General features: G+C 43.4%; 2 protein-coding genes across 2 annotated transcripts in view; both read right to left on the reverse strand.

Moving 5' to 3' along the window:
• LOC126565697 (uncharacterized) overlaps positions 1-18705 on the reverse strand; it is a 341656-nt gene that overhangs the window by 50125 nt on the left and 272826 nt on the right. The window lies entirely within an intron of this gene.
• On the reverse strand, positions 775-17343 carry LOC126563947 (uncharacterized). Its single transcript, XM_050220812.1, has 7 exons — positions 17283-17343; positions 4530-4843; positions 3501-4097; positions 2982-3432; positions 1780-2915; positions 1575-1717; positions 775-1507 (listed from the first exon to the last, which is right to left on the reverse strand). The coding sequence occupies exons 1-7, from the start codon at positions 17341-17343 to the stop codon at positions 775-777; spliced, it is 3435 nt and encodes a 1144-aa protein (XP_050076769.1).

An 18705-nucleotide genomic window follows, 5' to 3' on the forward strand; every position in this document is an offset into this window, starting at 1 on the left:
TAAAATCGACACTTATTTTCATAATCCATTCTGAAAAAGATTCAGAAATATTTAAACTATTAAGTGAGTAGTTCAACATGTCCCCAAGAATGTGTCCAGATCCTGCAAGCTGTTTAGAAGTAACGTGCACTATCCTGATCCTGTGCCAACCCAATAATTCTTGCCAGCATATTTACAAAAAGGGACACCATTGTAAATCATGCGTAATCGATTGCCGTGTGTCCTGCATGGATTATTACATACAACTGCAAACGAATCGATATATCCCGTTGTCTTCTTCGGGTGTGTACTTCCGCAACTTGTCTGTGTTCGTGTGTATGTGGCAAGTGTCGGTCCGGGGTTTGACTTACTGCAACGATTCTTCCTGCAGGGTAGGAATGGTTCCATTCTTCCGCACGCAATCAGGGTGTCCATAGCGCAAGCATTAATTTATCACGACAAAATGATAAATGAAGCTAATGCGAAGGGGACCGATTCCAGGAGATTAAGGAACGACGAGGGTGGTCGATAACACACGATAGCAAACATATCGATCCTGTGTGGTATTTAACCTACTACCAGCAGCAGCACCGATGGGAAGGAAAAACTAGGTCAACGAACGCATAAACTTTTGGAAAAAGCGAACTATTTAAAATGGCATCCAAGAACTGCAATGTGCAATTACAACACTGTTTAAATTTAATTTATATATTACTACAATATTGTACAAAAGTTTATTGAGTTTCTTATTGAGTATTGATCATAAATCAACATCCCCGGCAGGATCGGCCCCATTCACCTTTTCCTTCTTCGATCGTAATTAGGATTCCGTACAAGATGGCCACTGGTACCATCGTTTTTAACCTCGATCCGGCGAATCTTGCTCACTATCGGTGCCACCGTTGGGTGGCTATGCAGTGCCGCCACACTCACTGGATGTTCCGTGTTCAACACGTTCGTGTAGTCGTCCTCTTCCCGACCTTCAGGTTCGATCGCCATATCTTCCTCTGATCGGAACGGATCGATCGGAGGTTCTTCGGTTGCGATAATGAGCGTTGTGGTGGTTGGGACGGAAGATGTCCTAAACATGGACGAAGCCGGTGGCCTTCCATTATCTTGCTCCTCTTCTTCGGACATGCTTGCCATAGCGGAAGGACCCAAAGTGCTGCTGGTAGGACTGGAAGACTCAATCATTCCACCGCCGCTATTACCACGCTGAAGTTCCGCATCAATATCTTCGAGCGTGATTGGCACGGAAGATGAGGGAGCTGATGGCACCGAAACGACTGGTTTGGGATGGGTCGCCGGTGTCACTGAGGCACGTTCTGGGACCGCTTCCGTAGTGACGTATTTAATCGGATAGGGTTGATTTTGATTGTACCGCTCATCGTTGTCTTCTAGCGTGTTGCCGTTAACTTCATCGTTCTCCGGGACCGCATTCGGGATTTCGATCGATCCTTGCTTAGCTCCCTTGGCACGTTGCTGCTTCATCTTTTCTTCCATCTCTTGGAATTTGAGGGCAAGATATCTGTAAGGAAGTGAAATAAAGTTGTTGAAGGAAATAGCAACACCAAGAGATACCGGACTGTACTCACTTATCGACGAGTGGTCCACTGTAGTCTTCGGGGAACTTGGGTGTGAATGGTAGAATGTACTTGTAAAGGCGTTCGTTTAGCACGTACAGTTGCGCAGTTGTGGAGCATTTAACGTTGAACCACCAATCACACGTCAGAGCAACCTAAAAAGACATATAGGCGCATGAAAAGAGAGCTACCAGTACCTTCCTACCAGTAGACAAACCTGACTGAAGATGGTTCCGTTCGGACACAGGAAGGATGCTTTACCACCGTTAAGATCGCAGTAATGCCACACCTGACAGTTCGTCTCCGGATCACCAAAGAAACCCTTGTACCGTTGATCCTTACATTTGAAGCTCGTTTCCGGGATCTCTGCCAGGGCAGGGTAATCAATTCCGGGTTTTCCGGTGTTCGGTCCAGGTGATACAATCTTGTTGATCAACATCGGCGGCCCTGCCCGGTACTTATCCGTATCGACATACGTTTCTGGCTCAACGGTTGTGTAGTTCGGGTGCTCGTACGCTGGTTCTACCAGCTCGGGCCGCTCTACTTCCGGACGATGATGACCGTTCGCTTTCAGATTGTTCAAAATCTTCACCAAAGTTCGAATGGAGTTGTCTATGTTGTCCGGTGTGAGTGTTTTCGGGAGAAGATTACTATCTTGGAGATTCTTAAGCAAATCGGACAGGGATCCAGTAGCTGCACCGGCTGGTAGGCCTAAAGCTTGCTCACGCTCCGCCACAGGAGCTAGCGGAATGGGTCTTGGCTTGTGCTGACTTGGATGACGCATCGATTGAGGGTAAAATCGTTGCCGATTTGCATACTCTGTACGATTGTTTCTGGCCGGTTTCGAAGGTTGATGATGATAAATCGGATATAGTGGCGTTTCGTGTACTGGAGGAGGCACCGTACTGACAGGCGACACCGAAGAATAGCTTACAGGTCTTGGAGTTGTGCTGGAGTACGTTGCCACCGGCTGTGGAGCGTGTGAATACGGGACATACGATTGTTCTGGCATTACGTGATGATGTTTAACAGCCGGTACCTTATACACCTTGTAGTTGGGTCCAATATAATACTGCCCAGAAACGGATGGACTCTTGCCACTATTTAGTTCGGGCACGACTACCTTCTGCGGTGTGTGTTGTGGTAAGATCGTTTCTGTCAGATGTTGCCTCGGAGGTGGTAACGATTGAAGTTTTGTTGGTGCAGGCGAGTGTTCCTGTACCTTATACAACTGCTGTCCAATTTTGTAGTACGACCCAGACGGTTGCTCCGGTTGCGTCTCACCAGCGTGATTGTGTGGATCGACAGAAATTCTTACCGGCATCACTCCAGGTATCCGTGGCCTTGTATAACCTAAAGCGAAGAACCATTACAAGTATCCATTTTGATGTGTGGAACCCCAAAACAGCTTCAACTTACCACTGTGATTGGAGTGTTGTTTGCGACCTTCGCTGGGCTTTTCTTTGTAGTACACCTGGTAAGGAACTGGGGTCGGTGTAGATGCTGAAATCCTTGGTTTTTCGTAGTAGAATTTAGGAACAGTTTTAACTACTACGTAAGGAGACGAAACCACCTCTCCATGGGCTCGATTATCCTGAACCGGTGCACCATGATCGTACGATGAGTAGACGGCCACAGCCGGCTGTTCGGTAACTGTATTCTTTAGGTACGAAATCTGTGACCCTCCAGACGTACCACGTCCAGCTTCCTGCTGATGCTGGGTACTACCGGTGAGTGAGTTAGTTCCACTATTGCTATTACTACTGCTACTACTTCCACTAGTCATGGGTGTAAATGGACCCGGTATAGTGTTCGATGGCAGAAATGGATTAATGATCTTCTTCTTGTACGTGACCGGTACTGCTTGGTACTGGAATAGACAACATAGATGGCATTTACTGCTTCGTTTCCCATCTCTTATCATCCAAACAAACTTACCAGTGCAGGTTTACGTGATGGTGCAAGCTCACTAGCTACCGTAGGAAGAAAGTATTTACCACCGGACGATAATTCACCATCATCCTCATGCTTGGTGTGCAACTCGATGCCGTACAGCTTCTGTGGTAGGACGGCGAACCTTTGTGGCACCTGCTGTTCGTACTGGTCGCGTTCCCGGGGTATGACGGCGTACTTTGGTCGTTCGTAAATGTCACCTCCGTGATCGTTTCCGTGTTCGGTACCAGCTGAGGCACCAGTATTGAGCACCGAGTACGACGTTGGTGATCCCGATCCACCAAGGGATACTACTTTCACGGGCGTTTGTTGCTGCTGCTGCTGTTGGTGGTGCCGGTGATTGTACTCGTACGCGAACGGATTAATGCTAACCGACGGGAGTGACTTAAGCCCGGTGGATGAAATCAACTTTGTCTGCGCGTTGTAGTACGGCTTACGGTGCTGTACCAGCGGTCGCTGCTGTACCTCGTACGTAAGCGTTTCTTCTTGCTGCCGGTACGACTGAGGCTGCTGTTTGGCGTGCTTGGGAGTGTAATAATTTTGCCGTATGTCGCCCGTAGGTTCCTGCCGGACGGGAACATTCTAAAAGTGCGAGTTGGAATTGAAAAGGGATAGTGAAGCCAAATTAATAGCCATATATTATGTCTTGTGTGTTTGTGTGTGTGAATAGCGTAGGAGAACATAGAAAATCAATAGCAATGCGTCTTTGGTCCAGAAAACGTGAATCCAATGGCGTAAAGTCATGATCTGAACTAGATTCTTGTACCGATCGCGTGGTGTCGATAGGGGAGTTCAGACCCGGCAACTGTCATTGTCTCGCGCCGTTACATAAACTGGTCAATACCTTACGCTACATTTATTCTATCCAAATAATGTCCGTTTCCCTTTCTTAGCTAGCGCACGCCAGACCAAGCGTGGTGCGAATGGTGAAGGGAATCAAGCTCGGGAACGGTGAGACGACCGACCCGAGTACCTTTTAATCCTAGCAATCTGCATACATAAGGCAATACTCACGATCGGCCTATAATTATAGACCTGGTTGAACGACGGCTGATAGTCCGCATTATCGGGTCCCCCGGATGGTGGTGATCCGGCCGTCGACGTTACGTAGTACTGCATGTAAGGAATCAGCCTCCGGTGTCGATCGGTGGCAGACAGGCTGGATGAGCTGTTGCCATTCCGTGGCACCGTTGCGGCTACTGCTTCCACCAACAAAGGATCAACTGGTCCGGGCTGATGAGTGTCCCGCTGTGCCGCGGCATCCTTTGTGTGATGAGTTGTACTGGACGGTCTTATCATCGTCCCTTCTAATCCGATGATGCACATCGCTGGAAATGATTAATACCAACAGAGAAAGAGAGCTTATAATTGTGTGTTGATTTTTTGCTATTCAGGTCACATAAATTAGAAGACGAAATAGAAATCGCTTTAATATAATGCGCGGGTCAAAGATGATCGTGACAATAACAAAAAAGCGAGATGCTTTAATGTGTGGAAAACATGTGGAAAACCTCAAAATTATGTTGTGTTCCGTTTCGATACGGTCAACGCACACGATGCGTCGGTGTGCGACTCCATCAATTGTGCGTCTCTCTTCGACGGTTAAGATCGATCTGTCCAACCATGACCGGGGTAAGCCAAAGATTTGGTCACGCTCGTTTTCAACACATTAATTTTTGCGCATCGGCTCACACACACGCACCCAAGACAAAGATCAACACCCGCATCGTACACACATCTCGATCGATTTTGGTCGGCATGGCCATGGGATGCCGCCGCCGCATGGTCCAAGGTTTTTCGCGGTCGAAATGGATGTACGCGGTGTCCGAGTGCGGCGACACCGTTACTCAATCAACGATCTCGCACGCATTCTCGGCGATCAACAAAAAACTCTACCCCCAACCCCCTCCCCCACCACGGTTTGCTCGGTCCAACGGTTGGCAACTTCTTTTGGTGCGGCGCGTTTTTTCCACCACGGTTGGTCGGTTTTGTATTAGAAATTTTTCTTCTGTGACCCCGTCGTCTAAGGTGGCTTTAAATTATTAATTCCGTAAGGTGTTTGAAGCAAACTAAATCAATTACAAGCTTTGCTTCGGCCGGACGGCAAGCAAAAAGGTGGATGTTTCTAATTATGAAATAGCATTCGGGTCAGTTGTGCCGATCGTTGAGGATCGATTAAAGATTTCCTTCGATTTCCTCGTTGCCCATTTTCCCCCCTCGGAGTAATCCCCGGCCTGGCCGGCTGGCCGGAAAGCTTGTGCAATCAGCACAAACCGGGGATTCTGCCAATTGGATGTAGTGACGTTTAGAGCACAAATTTCTCGCCAAATACTGTGTGTTAGGTGTAAAAGTGCGAAGCGCGACCAGTCATAAATTGTGGGCAATTTTCGGGTGGCAGAATTCCAACGGTAGTAATTTTTTCGCTCTCTGTGTCTCGTTTCTTGTTTCTCCTCTTGCGTGTGTGTGTTTGCTTGAAGCGAAGGAATTTGTAGCCGTTTTACTGCTTCATCTGCAAATTCTTCGCCATTTTTTGCCATTTTTGGCGACCATGATTTGAGGCTTATGGTCGGTCAGCCCCACTTGGAAGAGGAGGGGGGGGGGGGGGTTGTGCGTCTAATCCGCACCGATGTTACTCATCTCTCCCTCAACAGCCTCAACCATCCCCGCTAGCTTGGCAGATTCCATAAATGGCCACCAGCAATTGCATTTAAGTGGTTTAGTGCTCTAGAAAATTTAATCTGCTAGCAGTGAACTTATTATTAGCTGGCCATTCACTACGTACACATTGTGCCGGACCGTTGACGGCCCCCGACATCAGCGGACGGGTCAATCAGCTGCAGCAGAGCAAGCGACACACACACACACAAAATTGAATGCAACCGGTTGAGCACTCCCTTCCGGGGCGACTGTTAGTAATTGTCCTCGTAGGGGGTAGTTGGCGTGGGTGCTGCTGGCAACTGCTAAAACCCCACCCAACAATGGTGGTGAAGGATTTTCTCACCCATGATTTTCTGGTTTGTTGTTCCGCTTCTCGGCCAAGATTGGTGCACTAAGAAGTGTCCCTTCGGTTTGTGTACTTGGAAACACACAAAGGGAAACTTCGTGCCTCCGGTGACCTTGTGTGCTGGAAGTGTTTTATTTTCTGTAGCCCGCAAATGGCGCAGCCACGAGCCTCGATCCCGTTGCTGTGTTGCTCTCTGTCAGAGGAACCGTTTACACATTCCCACGACGGCACGCTTTTGTTTGTTTTTTTGTCTTGTGGCGCGATACAAACGCGCGAGATCCATGATCGAAGATCGGCTTCAAGATCACGACCGGCGGCGGCGGCGGCGGCATCACATAATAAAATCATTATTTTTGTGAAGTGCGCCAGATTAATCGATCAACCAATTAACTTGTTTGAATGCATATTCAATTGAGAAAAGCGGCCACGCGGATACGCTTTTCTTCCGGCGAGGAGCGGCAGAGGAAAATAAGCGCAGCGCAATGGAGAACGATCGTTACGGGGGTTTTTTTTTATGTGTGTTGAGCAATTGCGCGGCTTAGAGACCGGTTTTATTTTTAAATTGTATTTTATTTCGTAGGCATAAAGCAGTATATTTCTACTATCTTTTGTTTGTTTGTAAAATTAATGTAAAGATAGAAAAAATGTCAAAATAACTGTTATTACAATAATTAGAATTCACTTTGCGTGAAGCTATTGAGCTCTAATTTTGTCAATGAACTTGACTTTTCGTCTTTTTATATTGTTTTATTGGTCATCAAATTATTTTACTCAAGCAATACGGTCTGGCCGTCCTACATGAAAAAAATAATTTTACTACAGGACCATCAAATCATGCCTCAAAACTCGCTCCGAATGAACGAACTAAACACTAATTGGTAAATTAAGTAAGGAAGCCAGAAATGGCTGTTCAAGGCGCTCGATTGTAAAGAAACAAATCATTTGTGTTGAGTTGCTCTGGACGGTATTCGGTTAGATTTTCATTCTATCTTAGAAATATGGGGCAAGGCTGTTCTTACTAAAAGAAACAAAGTTCGGTTTAGATCATTTAATTATAACAATAGGCAGTTTTTAAACCAGAAAAGGGGTTTGGCGAAAATCTGTAAATTTATACATTGCTAAAGTACTGAACGGTGATTGAAATGTTAAAGCTATTCAAGTCTTTACCAACTATGGGTTGTCAAAGTCAGAACCTATGACTACCACGTATTTTCTTACATAAAATTAGCTCTAATAATTTTATGAAATGGAACCGGGCTGGTGTAGGCGACATCGGCGCTTACCGTCCTCCGTAATGCGGACTGACTATCCTCACTACGTGGTATTAATAAGTCACACAATAAGGCCAGGCCTCAAAGAAAAGAAAAATATTAAATAACCATTAAATAGAAATTAGTAGCATCCATTTCAGATAATAGATTGTCAGATTTACTTAAAAGCATAGAATATTGTTGTACTAATATCCTGTGGTCTAGTTCAGGAACAATCTAGCTGTGATTGTATGTAGGCCGTTCACATTGCTCAAAACGAACATTGCTTAAACGACGTTACTTTTGAAGAAAATTTTTATTAGGCAAAATACATTTTTAAAATTAATATTAAGCAAAATACACCTTTTTTTACAATTGTTCATTACGGTCCAGTGCCGTATTGTCAAGCAAAATAAACTGCCTTAAGTTTAATAAAACATAATACTTAATGATACTTAAACTTAATGATACAACACTTTGGCATACAGAAGAGAAGAAAATTCGCGGAGCACCTGGGAAACCAGGAGTTAATGAAGGTCTGTAGTGGTAGATCGACCGGATATAAATACATGCTGCACTGGACTGCTCCCAGTGCAGCAAAATCGTAAAAGCCAACTCGACTTCCACAGGGACGGAAAAGTAAATGATTAAAATGAAAAACTTGACAAGAATTGGCGCAAAGAGGGATTGACATTGTTTTGAGATATAGGCAGGAAAACTGTCAGAATCAAGGGAATAGAAAGGCTTCAGCTTGTAAAGGGTCACACTTACACGAGGCTTACACTAACGGTAACGGGTAAGACATTGGTCAAATATAGTTGCGAAGTGATCTGCGAATAGATTGAATAGGTTGATGCTGAATTCTTTTTCTTCTTGGCTTAAAGGCGTTCTAAGGTCACGCCGGCCATCGAATGGCTTACTAGACTTCCCGATACCATGTAGTTGGATAGTTAATTCTCACTACGGGGCTGAAGCTGAATTAAGTTAACTGAATATCCTGCAAAAGTTCTAGCAATAATGTATGGATAATTGATAAATATATCGACGGTTGTACTACAGCTAGAAGAAAATTTGTAACGTATCATGGGATATTCCGCGACAGGTTTAGGAATTCCCGTAGTACTCATCCATGCAAGTTAAACATCGGGGACAAACGGGGAACAACCGTTTGAGGCTCGTTTAAGATCCCCCAAGGAAATTTCAGAAAGAGATTCTACTACTATAATGTCAAAATGTGTGAGCTAAACAAATATTGCAAAATCACTGTACTAGACGTGTAATATGTCGATGAGCTTACCACGTCATTAAAATGATACCGAACAAGCCAGACCATCATTTCATGCCATTCACGTAGATCGAGGAGGCGTGGTATGCGGCCCAAATTGAGACTGAACGAAGGCATTGAAGTGTCCACCAAAAGGTCGATACAAGTGATTAAAAAGTAAGCATCTTTCTAATGTCATGTTTTCCTTTTTTGTCAACTCTTCATACATTTATATAACATACAGTCAAATTATCATTGCTATCAAATTAACATTGCTATAATTTAGTATAAAAAATTATATAATTATTATGCGACTATGTATGTATGTTCTAGATGAAATGGAGAAATTATTTAATCATTTGAACACTATTATTGCAAATTTATTGAAACATAAAGTTTCTACTTCTGACTGACGTTTCAAGTTTCTACTTCCGACGTGCCATCAGATGTCACGTCGGACATCTAATGGCTTATTAATGGCACGAATGGCCTACTCGATTTATGGTCAGTTTTCACTACTGGGGGACAGTCAGGTTTGGAATAAAACTCCGGTCCTATCGTTTAAAGACTTATGTTTCGGCGACCTGGTGGTGAGACGACATCGATGCCAGTTTCACCACCAGGTCGCCGAAAAGTGAGTAAATTCAGTAATAATTGAGTATGACGTCCAATAAGGAAGTATATTTTCATTATCCATTGAATATTTTTTTGTCTCTCAAGGTGATTACCACCTAGCAATACGGCCTGGCCGTCCCTGATGAATAAAAAAAAAAAAAAAAAAAAAAAAGGTGATTACCACACAATTGAACTGAAATTCAATTTTTAATAAGGATTATAAATCAAGTAAATTAAGACATCAATATAGGCCAAATATCCAAAATGGCAGTAGACGCTTTCTAAAACCTCCATTAGTCTGCATAGCGTCTTTGAAAAAAGGTTAATATTCGCGACTCACGAGAAGCCATATGCATGTGCGTGCCATAGGCACCCTTTTATAACACCCAATTATAGACCAATAATTGAGCCCTTCATCACGTGTGATTCGAAGTTGATGAAATTCGCAACGGCCAACGCACGATCTTCTCACTCTTCAATGCCCAATCTCACCGGGCAACATGCATCTTTCTCTCACGCACAGCTGATCGAAAGCCTTTTTAAGCGCTCTCTCTCGTTACATCGCTCTTTCGCACACATTAACCATCTTGCGACTGACCTTGCGATCGGTCAACCACGTGCAATGTTGCTGGGTTGGAAAACATAAGCGGCACGTACTATCACACCGCAAGGGCACTTGAGCTGCAATCACACGCCGTGCACAGTGTGATCGTTGGGGAAGAAGTGAAAAACTGGGTCACAAGCAGTCATGAGATCGTTCACAGCAATCAACTCTCAGGTGGACGCAGTAAGACGCACCTCGAATCGTCTCGGCCCGTCAAAACCACAAATGGGAAACAGGTGGAAAAATCGACTCGACTCGATTCTCCGCCCAGGCTTCCTCAAACACTGACCGAGTCCAATTCCAATGTCATCCGGCGGGACAATATGTTGCGAAGAAAAGAATCAAACGGGATTGACGGGCAGACCAATGTACCGGGAAGCCGGTTGACGGCTTTTGGTCGATCCAAACTTTCCCTTTTTTTTGTGTTTGATGGATTTACATTTGACACCTCAAACCTGATCTGATGATGATTGCGACTGTTAGTGAAACTGCCGCTAGTCAAACAAATGGCCCCCAAGAATACAAATTAACTCCAACAAAACGGTTTGCAATCGACAAAAAATCTCCCTCGCATTCAAACAAGCTTTTCATTTCGAACGTCATCATCAGAGCCGAGAGACACTTGCATGAGACTGACACATTGTCGCTCTACTTTCCCTCCGATCGCGCACACACAACGCACCGGACCGACCGATTGTGCTATTGGAACATTTCTGCTTATCCGGGAGTTCCTCCGGGAAGCGGTAAAGAATTGAGGGCAGAAGGGCGGGGATCACACGACAACAAAACAAAACAAAAAAAAAAACGATCAAACCTGTTTTTCGACGTATGCGGAACTAACTATATTTTTTTCAAACCCTTTATCTGAAGAGAAGGTTGCCTTTTTTCGCGGTTTGCGGTCCCGCTAGGGAGAATGGCTTTCCGGAGAAAGTCTCACCATTGTTGCCCCGGGAGTAAAATCTTATAATTACTATAAGACACAATTTATATTGACCTAAAGAACGCACCAAACCCCAAAAATCTCAATCTGCTGCTGGTGAGGGCTAAGGTGGACGGCGAAATGAGGAAAGGGAAAAGCCACCCCGGGTATGCAAAAATGCCATAGATTGAGCGATTAGAAAACACAGACGGACAGCCAGTCAGTGTGTTGTGTGATGCCGTTTATGGTAGAAATGGGAAAGAGTAATTGCTGCTGCTGTTGCTGCTGCATTCAAATCACCAAACAACGGGCTCTGATCCTCTTCCCATGCCAAAAAGACCAGAACGAAGAATAATATCTTATTCCCCGGTTTTTTTTTCGCATAAATAATACGACCGTATTTATGTCCGAGGAAATCCGACATAAAACCCCATCGGGGACGATCCTTCCTGTTTCGTGGTGTTAACACCTTTTGACCGATCTGTTGGTGGTAGCGGGAAGCGTTTTTTTTTTGCGCTTCATCTTCTGTGTCTGTCTTTTCGTTTTGTTGAGTGATCTTATCTTTATTGGCGCTTTTTTATTTGTGCTACGTCAAGTCGGTTTATTTTCCCGAAGTTAGTAGTGTGGGGATTTTTTTTGGGCTTCATTAAGCCTTTCGCGTGCTTCATGAACCAGATCTCCGGTGCTTCTCTTCATTTCCTCGTTTTGCATGTTTTTTGTGCGCATGTTTGCATGGTTCTTTCTGTTTATTTTTGTTAGCTTTTGGGACTTGGGAGGGTTTGGTATGCAAACTAGTTGGCGTGTGGTAGCAGATAATCTCTTGATTATCGGTGTGATGGATTGCTTTGGAAAGAAGTAGAAATTGTAGTATTTAGAAAGGGTTATCGTTACAAAAAAGAGAAGATTATGCAAAAACGAAAACGATTGCAATCTTTTGAAATGAATTAATTATCACAAATTGGGAAATTGCTTCAAAATTCAATAGCAAATTAGTTATCAACTTCGTCCAAGAATCTGTTGTGTTTATGACGCAATTTTAAATAAAACAAAGTAGCTAATTTTTTGTAGTTTAGACCAGTTCTCAAAGTCGAGCATCAAAACATGGACATCTCTCCGTACGAAGAACTGACTCTCTTGCTTTGGTTAAGGTTAATCAAGGAAGATAGTGATGGTAGCCCAAGACCTATTGATACGTTAGAGCCAAAGAAGAAGGAGCTTGTAGATTTTAGAAAAATGAAGATCTTCTTCTTCTTGGTTGAATGATCTCTAAGGTCATGCCGGCCATCGAAATGGCTTTCTAGACTGCCGATACCACGTAGTTGGTTAGTCAATCCTCACTACGGGGGGACGGTCCGGATGGGATTCGAACCCCAGTCCTGCCGTTTGAAGACCGGCACTGCTGTCGCATACACCAGCGGGCGACAGCAAAAATGAAGATCATATAGAGTTATAAACAAAAATATACATGAAAATCTGGAGTCCTTAGATTAAGAAAACGACATGAAGTCTAGTTTTTAAAGCTTTTTACTTGAAAACTAGCAAAAAAAAACAAGCTTGTTTTGTATGTCAAAACGATTTAAGCAAACGAATTTATTAATTAATGTACCTAAACGTAGAAACCGTGAATTGTAGAATTGTCACAGCGCTAGCAAGATTTTTTTGTGGAAAGGGCATGATTTTTATTTTGTGTTTTATTTTGCCATTTGTAATGTTTTACTCAATCACGTTTCTAAGCAAAAACCAACGTTTGCAAATATAAGGCGCTTAAGATTACTTCCCGAAATTAAGTGGAACTAATTAGAATTTAACACCGCCAGTTGGTGGAGCCTAGTGAGCCGTTATGTGGCCTAGTGGTGATGCCGTTACAATTTAACACGTCTTAAAGTTGTGGAAGTAAATAAAGTAATTAGAAATAGAGTAGGAGAAAATAAAGGATAGCAAATCAGGTTAAACGAACGACCTACGAACGGATATGGGGATATTACCTGACCTCAGCACAAGAGTTTATCGTGTCCGGGGTCTGTTTTAGGTGAAATTGGACAAAAAAAGCTTGTTTCAACATGGAGACCACAGAGTAGATCATCTAATGCACCCTACTGGACAGGGTATGGACCCTACTGGAGGGTCAGAAAAAAAGTTGTAAAGAGCGCACTACAACGATTCATAGAAGCTTATTAATAGTTCCAGTGGATAACTTTTTTTAATTAAAAATAATGCATATCAATAACAATTATTTAGCCCTTCAAAAAATCACAAGAACGATTGTGCATCTCAAGGACCTCATAGTTTATTCCGAGAAATACAGGATCTAGTTCAATTGCATCCCCTTAAATGCTTCTTAAAAATAATAAAATAAAATAAATTTTCGACCATAAACTCTAATATCAACTATCATTGGAATAGTTGTCTGATTTTCCCAAAACAATATTGTTCCTTAGCTTGACCGAAAGACCTCATTCAAGATAGCATCACCGTAAAGCATCTCATGAATAATTTAAACAATCAAAGTGTCTATCTCAGATTTCACTATGCTGAACTGGACGTCATAAAACAATAAGGGGACGCTTCTCGGGTCGCAAAACTGTATGCGGAATCAATGTTTTTTCTTGTTGCGAGTTTCATTTTGCATGTCGTGTGTTCTCGGAGATGTCATGTCATAATGCTAGTTTTGAAAGACGAAACTGCAGTAAACATAACATTGAAACATTATTGTCGAGCTTGTTTTTGCTCCAACTGTGTCCACTTTAAAAAAACACCTGATTTACATTGCACGGTTTTGATGTGAAATCCAGAATAATAAGTTTGTAGATGCGTGGCTTGGCTGTCCTAATGCAAGTAAAAAATGTATCACGCGATGTCTTGCTATTGCATTCAAATTCATTTTCACGTGAACCTCCTACAGAAGAGCTCAATCCTTAACGTGAAAACGATCGCATGATCTACAGTAATTCAACCAAATTTCATAATTGATAGCGTCATATGCTCATAATCAATCAAAACAGAGTAAATGAATAATATCTTTCCATCTTTTAAACGTTTCACTTTCATAACGAGTCTATTAATAGCTGCTACACTTATTATCACATCAAAAATATGGGAGAAAACTCTACTCGTCTTTTCCAAGCTGGCAACATCACAACCACTACCGGTATTATTGTTCCTGCCTTTTAATTGTCATTTCCTTCAAGCAATAGTGGCGTCTGTACCGGCGGCCTTCCCAAAAAGCAGATCAAAAAGAGGCGCACATCAATTGTGTATTGTGTTTGCACTGAACTTGCGAACGATTGAAGCCACTATCAGCACTTACGTTTATTCCCGGTGCGATGCGGTGGGTGGCTCATTATCTCACACATCGTCCGAAAAAATGCGTTTTGTGCTCGCAACTAAACACACACAGAGGCTCCAAAGCTTACGTGACACACTCACTGCGTGCAACGTGATGGCCCAAGACGCGATCATGGGATATGGGGGATGTTGTTGAAGTTTGTTTTTTTCCCCTTATGTTTTCCGCTGGCACGTTTACTTTACTGATCCGTGTCTCCCTCTACTTTCTTCGTAATGTTTGCATTCACATGCAATAATCCCCTGTGCACACACACACGTACCTGGCACGGGGTTTGGGGCGAAGAGTCGAAGGTGTGCACCTCTGCGCGCTGCCAATCGTTCGCGCATGGCACGCACTTCGAACTTTTCCGCGATTCCGTGGCTGCTGCATGTCGCATACCAGCAACAGTTTGTGGTAGAAGCAATCGCACCAAGACGTGAGATGTTTGTCTTTTTCCTCATTGTGGCCCGCAATGCAAAACCCACCAGCCAACCAAGCCAATATTGCAAGGCTCGTTATTTCACACTCCAATTTTTTTCGGTTTCGTTTCGGATCGTAGCGACCGGAGCGAGCCTGGAGCTTATGTTTCACCGTGGTAACCTATCCGTGGAGACCAGAAGGAAAGGGTGGAGGAAGTGTACAGAGAGACCCACTACCCTCCGGAGCACGATGCAAAACAGAAGGCGAGTGTATGAGATATGTATTTTTTTTTGTCTACGGTTTTTGCTTCTATTTATCTCGTCCCATGTGTGTGTGTGTTTGGTGTTGTATTTGTTTCTACTGTTGTTGATTTCTTCAGCACCCGTTATGCTGCTGCGCTATGCTGTATGGTATGCTGGGCGGCCGTGCATCTTGCTCACGTTGCGTCCGGGTTTTCTGGCCGAGCTGGTGATGGAATGGTGTTTGCGTTCGCATTAGTGTTGCGTTACATTCACCGCCATCAGCACCAGAAGAAGCATAAGCACCCACAACCGAAATCACCTGATGGCTGACATTTGGAGGGAATTTTTCGTACCGAGCCGTGTAAGTGTAACGAGCGCCCCCGGCTCTCGGCCACTGCACATTCTCTTGATTTATGGCTTTCTTTTCCTGGCGCTTCGTGTGTGCGCTCGATCGGTTGCATTATGTGTATGATGGTGTATTTATGTTTTTCTTAAGACGCAAAGCATTTGGGGGTCAGCATTGATTGGTTTGTTCTAGTTCTTCGCGTGGAGGCATTAATCAAAGCATCTATTTCATCGGGGTTTTTCGAATATTTTTCTTGCTGATGAAGTAATCCAAGTGTATTGCAAGCGAGGGTGCTTATCGTACATTGAATGCTAAGACAAGTACTGTTTTTATTGCTTTAGTGTTTGAATAATCTATTTGGAGATTGTTTATCAAATGGAAATTAAGAGAAATATAATTGTTCTAATGAAATATTTTTGATACAACACAGAATGTGCAAATGAAAAAAAAACATAATTTGAACATGTCTATTTAAATGATCCAACAAAAATTGTTTCAAAAACAAAATAATCAATAGAAAAAGTATAAGAATTCAAGTAAATACAACAACATCACTTTTAAATCATAAATTAATGAAATTAAATCAAAAATTGATTCAACTATTCAAAAACAGGGTCCATCTAATGCAATACTGTCTCGATTTGCTAATGAAATGTAACCAATACAAATGCTTCAAAAATGAGAACTTTTAAATTTATGAAAGGTATAAATTAATTTGAATGATCACTCTTACGATAAAATATATTTAATTTAAGTTTGCTCAAGAATTATTAAAAAAAATTAAAAAAAAAGATTTTGGAGAGAAAAATCTCGGAATTCTGAATTCTCATGAAAAATCGACTATCATCGACTTATAATAAAAAACTAATTAAAGTAAATCTGTAGTGACATACCTAAATGCCTTGTCATGAAGAACTAAATTGACTAATGTTTAATTAAAAACAGATGAGTAAAATCATGTTTATGTAATGTTAGGAACATTATTTTGATAAGAATGAAATGAAAAATTCACTGGTATTGAATTAAAAAAAAAACTGAAGTGAAATTGAGAAAAAATTGAGTTCAATTGAAAAAAATCTTTCATTTTTCTTCGCTTCAGTCAAAGAACAAATTATTAACAACTCTACCATTCGACGATTAAATTTTTTTTTTTTTAAATATGACGGTCCAGTATCGACGATCAAATTATTCAAGCAAATTTTCCTTTGAAAAACCCTAAGAAGCTAAAATTGTCCGTATTTCACGTAAAAACACACAATTTGAAGCTTCCGAAGGTTCACTTCAAACGCAAATTAAAACTGTCACCCAAAAGAAACCCCAGCACACAAGGATGTAGTTATTGGCGCTAAACGATCTCTTCCTTTAAGCTCAAACACCCAACACAATTCCACTGCGCGCTGCATAATGGGAGGAAGCCAGCTTGTATGCGTTGGGTCGCTTTAAAGACCTCGAAAAGGGAAGCGAAAAAAAAAAACGGCAAAGCCTAGCGAGACCCTAATGGTAATGACAAACTATTTTCAATTCAGTACGGTGGCTGTGGCCCCACAGCAGCTGCACAAAACACAAGGCAAAAAAAAACGGTCCATTCACTGTAGTTGTGCAGCTCTCGGTAGCTCTTGGTTTCCCTTCGAAAAATTTAAATGCAGCACTGCAACACTGCCCGCGCAAAGCAGGAACTCGATGCATTTTATTACGACACTCGGGTAACATGAGACACAACGCACACACGGTCGTTTGCAAATTTTTGCCGTACCAGCCAAAGCCAAACCGCAACCTACCTGTGACCATGAATAGTGGCAGCGTTCGTTGCCTCATCCATCGTTGATGTCTTCTGTTCATTGCGCTTTAGAACGTTACCGCACGGCAATAAGCGCGCGCGCGCACCTCACTTAGAACCGGAACTGGAGCACGCAAAACTGGAAACTTTGAGTGTGCGTCGTGTTACACGTTCACGGGTGAAGGTGATGCTGTTTGATCTTTTTTTACTTTCGAGTTTTCGCTCCTTTAAACCCGTTCCCGTTCGTAGTCGGATATGAGTTTCCACTGGCACATGTTACATGCACGGGAGTTTAGGAAGAGTGAAAGTGTCGCTATCGTATCAGCTGGATCAGCTAGAAATGCAACTTTCAAACCACCCGTTGCACGTTGTCGAATCAAGCTCCGAAACACTCCGCGTCACACATTCGCCACAGCTGATGCAGATCAGTAACGCGCGCGCTCTACACGCTGCACATTACCGTTAGCGAATCGGTCGGCGCAACTGCACGTCACCTGCCACCACTGATGCACCGGGAAGGATGTGCTGCACACTACACCGATGGCATAACATCAGCTGGCCAGTCGCCGTACACAGAACAGGACGAAGCACCATACGACGATTACGACACACGATTTTATTAATGGACCAACTGTGTTGGTCTGTCTCTTTTTTTGTCGATTGATGCGGTAAAGTGCAATTATAACGCGCGTGTGCAAAGAACCATTAAACTGGATCGCTGTCGTCCGTCGATCGGTGATGGGTCTCAACTACCGTGCGGACGCTCACTTTGCCACAACAAACCCACAAACTACTCTGGCGCCACAAACGCTCGAAACCACCGTCGCTGGCTTACTGAACCGGGTGCGCTCACGCTTGGCATGCCCGAGTGTCCGAGAGCGCGCGTGGTGCCGCCTGCGAGAGTCCGAAGACTTTTCCTCCGCCCGGCTGGTGAACCCCTTTCTCGCGAGGTGTTTTTCCACCCGCTTAGCTCGTGAAAGCTCGCTCCAAAAGCTCGCTCGGTGCCCGAGACAAAACACTCGAACCGGCTCGAAAGCACAAGCAACCGCGCGAACGATCAAACAAAACGCAAACTTTTGAACTTCTGTTTTTCGCCAAGACGCCAGCTTCTGAGCTGTGGAGAGCGCATGTTTCAGTACGAGGCAAAAAAAAAAAAGAACAACACGCTGCTAACAATCAGCGTAAGTGTGTGGTGAGCTTTCTGGTGGTGACGAAAAAATACCAAAAAGCACCCCAAGACGCGAAAGCTTTTACTAATGTATCGTTGGCCACAAACGGAGTGGCAAATAAAAATGGCACGTGTTGTGATACGAATAGGAAGAACCAGTGGTGGAAGTAGAGTACAGCTTGAAGAGAATTTCAAGAAGTAAATTAACCTCTTTTTTTCGGGGGACCTCCCGTTCTGCGAATGAGGTTATGGGAAT

Source organism: Anopheles maculipalpis, chromosome 3RL, assembly GCF_943734695.1.
Source record: "Anopheles maculipalpis chromosome 3RL, idAnoMacuDA_375_x, whole genome shotgun sequence".
In the NCBI taxonomy this organism is placed as follows: Eukaryota; Metazoa; Arthropoda; class Insecta; order Diptera; family Culicidae; genus Anopheles; species Anopheles maculipalpis.

Coding starts and splice junctions, on each gene's coding strand:
- LOC126563947 (XM_050220812.1), bottom strand. CDS start 17,343: ATGAACAGAAGACATCAACGATGGATGAGGCAACGAACGCTGCCACTA. Junction 4,844..17,282: donor GCCACTATTCATGGTCACAG/GTAGGTTGCGGT, acceptor AATCATTTCCAG/CGATGTGCATCATCGGATTA. Junction 4,098..4,529: donor TCTATAATTATAGGCCGATC/GTGAGTATTGCC, acceptor TCGCACTTTTAG/AATGTTCCCGTCCGGCAGGA.